An 8258-nucleotide genomic window follows, 5' to 3' on the forward strand; every position below is an offset into this window, starting at 1 on the left:
ACCACCTCCAAACACCTTCAAATTAACACCATATAATCTCTACATCCTCCTCTTCCCATATCTCCAAACTAATTCCTTCAAAAAACCCTCAAACTCCTTGAATTTTAGATCTAAGAAACTTTAGCCGCCACTTTTTGGTCCAAATTCTTGAAGCTCCGGCCAACACCACCCTACAACACATACATGAATGGATAGAGCTCCACGAGACCTATCTTTTCCTACCCATTTCACCCCCAAAATCCCCGTTGCCGCCGGCCCGCTCCTCGCCGCCGCCACGGCTCCACCGCCTCACCACCGCCAAAATGCCCCGAACCACCATTTTAGCTATTTTTCGACTCAAAGACACTCGTTTCTTTTGGCGAGATGTTGAAACGCATTTCGTTCTAGCATCTACCCGAAAGAAATATGCGTTTCGGAGTCGGGTAGTCACCTTTTAGCATCTCCGGCGTCTTCTCGTGGCTCGAACGGCTTCAAGCATACTTGTTAGGCATAATCGTCATCTCTTTAATTAATTTCTGATTTTTTTTATTTAGTAGATTAGTTTCTGATTTTATTTATTTATTTATTTTTCTATTTTGGTTATTTCTTGTTAATTAGAGTTTTAAGTTAGGTTTATTTAATTAGCTATCTCTATTTAGTTTAGTGGTTTGTTAGATTCGTTATTGATTTAAACATGATCTTTAGTGTATTAGTTAAATCGTTCACTTAGTTAGTCGATTATTTAGTTGTTGTTAGTCATTGTCCGATTGTTAACGATGCTCGTTCTGTTTTGAGCATTAGTTTGTGAATTTAGTTGTTTGTTTAGTAATTAGTTTGCACAAATCGAATTCATTCCCATCAAGTTGGTTTTAATACTTAGTTCAATTACATTTTTAGTTTCGTCTATGCTTTGTCAGTTCATAGTTGTCCAAGTTTGATTTGTGTTGAGCAAGTAGTTTGTTGTTGATGGTTAAAATCTGAAGTTTAGTTTATTTTATCACAAAATAGGGTAATAGTAGCTTACTTTTACTAGTAGGGTGGCTGAAAGGACATTTTTTCTCCTTGCTTCTGACACAGCAGATTTTCAGGTTGTCCTTTCACCTTTGGGACAGACCTTGAACAGTGTTTAGCACACAAAGTCAGTCTTTGGGACAGATTTTTGGTGAACCAAAATCTGTCCAAAAATCTAACTTTATTTACCTATTGAAAGGGCTACATTTCTCCTATAAAAGGGACTCTCTTACACTTAGAATGGAGATCATGACTCACTGAAAAGGGGGACACTCTATTACACACTCTATCTTATACTGAGATACATCTTGGAGAGTTGCTTAAAGACATATATCTTTGAGAAAAATCAGCAGCTTAATACATATAACAAGCTGAAATTTCAGAGTTTTGTGAGGATTATTTGAGTGCAAAAACCTCGAGAAAAAATAAAAAGATCCCTTAGGCAATTTGTGAAGTTGATAGCTACCAGTTTCAAGCATCTTTGTTGAGTTTTCTGGGTTGTCTTAACACTTGAGTTACTGTTGTTTTTACTGTATTTGCTGTTGAGGTTTTTATTGCTGCACTGCTGTATTTTATTATTCTACAAACCAGGTAACTTTTAAATTCTTATATTGTAAATTTTTGATGATAATAAGAAGGATTTGATCCCGGTTTGGTTGATGAAGCATATTCGATCTGATTTTTTTTCAAGATGAATGTTATATTAGTGTTATCATCGTGTAAATATGTTAAAAAGTAGTTAAATCATCGTTTTCTTCTTTATATATGTGATTGAAATTGCATTATGTTAAGATTACTTAGTTTAAGGAAAAGATAAAGACCCCACTTTTAACCATGTTTGTTTAGTTTGGGCACTTTTTCGTGAGTTACTTTCATGGTTCATGTATAATTATCCAAGAAAGACTTCTAGCTTCAAATGTTTTGTTGCTTTGAATTATAGTCAATATAATGTTATACTTAATATAGTTCTTCTCTTTAGCATTGAAGTATTACCGTTTTTTGTAGTTTTTATATTTAGTCGTGGTTTTTATGTTGTTAATGAGTGTAGTTTGATTAGTGCCATGATTGGTGTAGATGAGTAGAAATATTATGTTAGTCCTTAAGAAATAGTTGGTTAAGAAGATAAAAGATAATAATTAGCATGTAAGTTTCTTTTATGAAAAAAAATAATATAATTTTTAGTTTGGACATCAATGTAAGAAGCAATTTGGGCATAGAAGAATACTTGTTATTTTGTGTTGTCTTGGTCATCAAGGCTCTTAAGCAACATGGGCCAAATAAGCTAAAATTTGTAGGCCCAATGACAATAGAAAGCAAGATGGGCATTTTCTTTAAAACCAATAAATTATCTTTTGTTAAATAAAATAAGTGGCCCAATACCATGAAAGTTTAACATAAGCTTACCCGGGTTTAATGTCTTGCATTAGTGAAAAAATTATTTTTAATAATAATTTTTTTTTCCAGTCGCACAAGTAATAAATAAAAAGAAGCGCTTTTTAATTAATTTAAGAGATAGGCAATTTTAGGCACGTTTGAGATGTAGACCATGTGTTCATACATGGTCCTTGGTCGATATTCTTTTTTAATAAAGTAGTCATGTGTGCATTCCCGCTCCATGACTTTTCAATATTAATTGTATTTAAACCATGTGTACCGACACGTTCTTTGTTTTAATACATATAATCAAATAAGGACTTTGTGTGCTTGCACGCTTCTAGGCCAAAATTATTAATTATTAAGCAGGACTAGACAATAGTAACGTAAGGCAAATAATACACACCTTATCCAAAAATAATTCAAGCTAAATTTTAGTCAATAAAAGCGACCGTGCTAGAACCACGGGATCCGGGGAATGCCTTACACCTTCTCCTCGGTTAATAGAATTCCTTAACCGGACTTTGTTTTCGCAGACCAATAATAATAGAGTCAAATCTTCCTTTGATTAGGGATTCAAATAAAAGGTGACTTGGAACATCAATAAAATCAATTCCAAGTGGCGACTCTGTAAATAAAATAATCCATACTCAATTTTGTCACTTTAATTGAAAAAACTCTTTAATCCACATAATATTATTTTACGGGTAGAAAAAGGGGCGTGACAGCTCTGGCGACTCTGCTGGGGACATTAAGAATTCGAGCTTGTATATTAACTTTATTTGGCTTTATTAATTTTTGTATATATTGTGATTTATTTGGGCCTAATCTGTTACTTGTCCACTTTATACTGTTTTGATATTGTTGAACTGTACATATAAATTATATCCTCTCTTGCACCCCTCTGAGTCTTCTTATAGTTAGTTATGTTGTGTTTGCCTACCAGCATCACAAAATTTCTGTCTTGAGATAAAGCCAGTTAGCCTACCAGCTTCTGATGAAGGATTTAGTCACACATGCTTAGGCGAGAGAGTCGTTAGCTAGCCAGTGCTGTTCTACTACTGGTGACACTTGACGCTCCTCGGCTCGGGTTGTCCGCTCGAGTAAGCCAGTCTAGACACCTTCTCCATCATGATTTAAACCTAGAAGAACATACCTCATGCCGGATATCCCTAGTAGGTTCACCTTCTCCATCATGATTTAAAAATTACGCATGTGCATAAAATTTTCAAAAAAACAAATTTGCTATTTTTGGTCACCTTTTACTGTTTGGCCCTCGTGTCTGGACGTTTTGCCGAGACACCCTTAAAACCTTCAAGGGAAGTATCGAAGGGCCATTTTTGAAAAAATAGTCATTTTCTTTATTTTTGTCTACCTTTTATTGTTTTGTCCCTATGGTCGTAGTATTTGCCGAGACAACCTTTAAGCCTCTCTCGGGAGTATCGAAGGGCCGTTTTCGTAAAAATAACTGTTTTATTTATTTTATCAACTTTTTATCATTTTGTCCCTATGTTCGGCTATTTTGCTGTGACTGCCCCAAAAGCTTCTTTGGAAGTGCGAAAGGTTCGTTTTTGTAAGAAGGCTTTGTAGTCCAGTTTTGTCTCTTGTATGAACTACGCGCACTCGATTCCTGACCCTATGTAAAATACGTAAGCAACCCTTTTATGGTTCGGTGCCCCGTCCAAATCGGTCAAGTCTTACCATTATGGTCACAATTGAATGATCTTTCAAAATTGTATCATCTCCCAACGAGAGTGTCCGCTCAATTTTAGTAAACCCTCACTTCAAAACACGGTTAGGGTCGGTTACTTGAGTCCCACATTGCCATTTCTAACTTTCATGAGTCAAACCCCAAGGCATCAGAGATTTTTGTATTATCTAATCTTGCATCGGTCCTAACCTCATGTTCTACTACTTAGGAGCGATATGGATACAATGAAAAGAAGATCTGACAAAAGACCGAAAGATGACGAGCCCTCACAGATTTGGCTTGTGCATAAAACACCCCGGTTGTTGAGACAATGGTGGGAAAATATGGGCATTTGTGGGCAGGAAAAGATAAAGGACCATCTGGGTCACTTTATGAACATTATGGAGATCAACCCAAGGAGGGACTTAATCGAGGCATTGGTGCATTTCTGGGATCCTAATTACAACATATTCCGTTTTAATGGTTTTGAAATGACTCCCACTTTGGAGGAGTTAGCTGAATACACAAGGTTAGGTGATGAGCTTCGGAAGAAGAGACCTTTGGCCTCAAGGGATGTCACTGGCAGTGAGTTCCTTGAGCAGATGACAATCAGCCAAAATAAAATAGCAAGTGTGGAACGAGGGCACGTCCGATTGGATTTCTTGTACGACAGGTATGGGTGTCCAGGTGGATTTTCAAAGCACGGAAAGGAGCTTGATAATAAAATTGGATACAAAGCTTGGCAAAGCCATGGGCGGAAAGCATTCCTAGTGGCATTTCTAGGGACAATGGTTTTCCCGAGGCATGACAAAAATATTGATATTCGATTATCTGTCATAGTCACCACTTTATTGCATCGAAAGGACGTCACTATCATTCCTATGGTATTGTCTGATATTTACCGTGCCCTGACCAAGTGTCGGGAAGGAAAAGATTTCTTTGAAGGCTGTAACATCATACTCCAAATATGGTTTTTAGAGCACCTTCTCAGTCATCCAACACGGGTAAATTTTAGTGTTCATTGGAGCCACAATGAGCTTGGAGATGAGTTTAAAAATTTGACTGAAGACAGTAGCTTCCCCAAGGGAGTCGAATCATGGAGAGGGCATCTTCAAAAGTTGACCACTACTAAAATCACATGGAACTACCACTAATTCTCACCAAAAGAAGTCATATACAGATCTTACCACCATTCGTTTTTGATTTTGATGGGTCTTCAGGGTTTTCAACCGTATGTGCCTATGAGAGCCTTACGCCAGTTAGGTCAAAAACAAGTAGTTCCCACAGTGGAGCACATGCAAAGATTCACATGGGAGGTAATATCAGAGGATCTTGTTCGTGAGGCTTATGCTCAACAGGTTTGGGATGAAATTAAGGTGCTTGAATCTCACACTATGGTGGAAGATCAGGATCGAGGAGAGTTAGACCCGGCATATTTTGAGTGGTTCTATGACCAAGATGCTTTTAGATCCAGGTAAGAGACAGTTCTGAAGAGCATGACAGAATGGGAGACTGAAATCATAACAAGAGTAGGGCATGCCAAGGAAGAAATAACAAGAGATTATGAATCCATCATCCGGGCTCTATGTAAGGATATAAGTATCGCCAACGTGAATATGGATTTGCAATGCATTGAGTTTGAAGAGGAGAAAATCAGACTGACACATGAGGTTCAAGTGCTTCAAGCACAACTTTGGCAAACTAGAATAAGGGTTGTTGCTCAGCAACATGCCGCCATTCCAAAGCACGAAGAAATGTATCACAGCCTTATCATTCATGATCTAAGGGCTCGGGCCAAGGCTGCAGAATCAGGTAAGAACAAGGTAGAGAATGAGCTAGCAAAGGTCTAGAACCAGCTAAATCTAGCATTACAATGCGAGGCGGATATATCGGACATAGCCAATAACCATGAGCGACAGATCCAGTTTTTAAGTCAGAGCCAGAAGCATGTTAGAAGGAGGGTCTATGAAGTGGCTACTTATACCGCTCGAGGGTGTGTGACTTGTCAGGGTTTGACCCGAGAGCAATTTGCTACGGTAGCGCCCAACTTCGCACGCCACATTGCCAGAGACTTGAAGCGCATATACCATGATATGGGAGATCAGTCGCTGGAATAAGCACTTTGACTACAATGATGCCGGTGGATTCTCATGCAGAGATTAGAGTCTTCTTTTCGTTGGCAGTCCACTTTGATTGTTCATTTGTAGTCATCGAAACTGTAAAAGTCTTTTGGTGTTTTGAGTCTTGTTGTTTTGCCTTTTATTTTTATTTATTTATTTAAAAAAAGTTTGTTTTGAGTCGGGTTTGGTCTTATTTAAATATTTGTCTTTTAGGTTGTATCTTTATGTAATTTTCCTTTGTCTTGTATCAAAAAGAAAACAAAAGAGAAGAAAAATTTGAAAATCAATGAAAAAGATTTTGTTTTAGAAAAATTCGAAAATGAAACAAAAAGATGTTGTTTTTTGTACATTAAAAAAAAAAGAAGAGAGGAAGAGAGGAAAAGAAGAAGAAGAAGAAGAAAAGAGAAGAAAGAGAGAAAATAATATGCAGCAACCTTATAAGCCGGAATGAAACATGAAGCCTTCCAAAAGCATGTTAGAAGTGGTGATATTGTTAGGATCATGGCATATTACGTCTGATTCATATCTGTAAAATGCTTAACCCTAACACATTTGTTGTCTCTTATCTAGTAAGCTTAAGGTGGTTGGTTTGTGGTGAAACTGGCAACACACCATTACTTCACTAGATCTAAGGGAGCAGTAGTAATGGCCAACGATGATGAGATCGAGCTGATCGCTGACGACCCCCAAGGTCAATCAGTTGAACAAGAGTCGGAGGAAATAAGAAAATTGAGACAATAATTGTCTGATGTATATCAAGCTTGGGTGTCTGGTCAGCCTCCACCCCAGGGTCCCTCAGAGGAAACTTACACTGTAACCCAGGATACTCAACCATCGCTCCCCACAACGAGTGATCACATTCTACCTCCGGGGTATGTGCCAAATTACAATTTCCCTGCCGCCCCTGGTACTTCTAATGTACGACCTCCTGCCGCACCAGTTAGGAACACCCCTCTCGTTATGTCTGGCGCGCCAGTGTATACAATCCCGCCACTAAATCCTATAACGAGACCAAACATCGAGCCATTATATCATGCTTATGATGGGCAGTGCTACTCTCCAGATATGGCTTTTAAGGTTTCGACTCCACACAATCAGACCCTACAGTATGAGTCACCTACAGAAAATAAAAAGGCTCTCAAGACAGGAGAGCCAGATAAGATGGTCAGGAAAATGAAAAGTCTTGAGCAGAACATAAAGAACATACAAGGACTAGGTGGTCACAAAAGTGTCTCATTCAGTAATTTATGCTTGTTTCCTCAAATCCATTTTCCACCAGGGTTCAAGACCCCAAAATTTGAGAAATATGATGGACACGGTGACCCTATCACCCACTTGAAAAACTACTGCAACCAGCTGAGGGGCGCGAGAGGAAAAGAAGAGTTGTTGATGGCTTATTTCGGGGAGAGCCTTGTGAGGGTAGCCTCTGAATGGTTCATTGACCAAGATGTCTCTCACTGGCACATTTGGGACGACATGGCCCAAGCCTTCATCAAACAATTTCAGTACAATATTGACATTGCGTCAGATCGCAACTCCCTGTCCAATATGAAGAAAAGGCCGACTGAAAGCTTCAGGGAGTATGCCGTTAGGTGGAGAGAGCAAGCATCTAGAGTTAAGCCACCCATGTATGACAATGAGTTAATCACTGTCTTCCTTCAGGCTCAGGATCTTGATTATTTTCAAAATATGATGTCCTCAATGGGCAGACCTTTTGCTGACGCAATAAAGATAGGAGAAATGATCGAGAATGGCCTCAATACTGGCCGAATTATAAGTCAAGTAGCTCTCAAAGCAGCCACCCAAGAAATCCAGAATAGGTCGGACAACCTTGTTAATCAAAAGAAGAAAGATGAGGAGGCCATGATGGCATAACGGGCAAAAAGAGGCCAAAGGAGAACATCTCAACCCCCGGATCCACGATACTCAGTTGCTCCACAGTATGCAACATTCAATGCTCAGTCTTATGCCAAGCCATCCAATCGCCAACATATGCGAGCCCCGGCTTTAAAAAAAAAAATGGAGCTAGGTCAATTTGTTATTTAAAAAAAAGAGAAGAGAAGAAAAGGAAAGGAGAAAAGAAA

At 38.6% G+C, this 8258-nt stretch overlaps 1 protein-coding gene across 1 annotated transcript; it reads left to right on the plus strand.

Annotated features, from left to right (window-relative positions):
* Positions 1-5670: 5670 nt before the first annotated feature.
* On the plus strand, positions 5671-8049 carry LOC138895366 (uncharacterized). Its single transcript, XM_070180048.1, has 2 exons — positions 5671-5866; positions 6935-8049. Exons 1-2 carry the CDS (start codon positions 5671-5673, stop codon positions 8047-8049), a joined length of 1311 nt encoding a protein of 436 aa, XP_070036149.1.
* Positions 8050-8258: the final 209 nt, after the last annotated feature.

The sequence above is a fragment of the Nicotiana tomentosiformis genome, chromosome 7 (genome assembly GCF_000390325.3).
Source record: "Nicotiana tomentosiformis chromosome 7, ASM39032v3, whole genome shotgun sequence".
NCBI classification, from domain to species: Eukaryota; Viridiplantae; Streptophyta; class Magnoliopsida; order Solanales; family Solanaceae; genus Nicotiana; species Nicotiana tomentosiformis.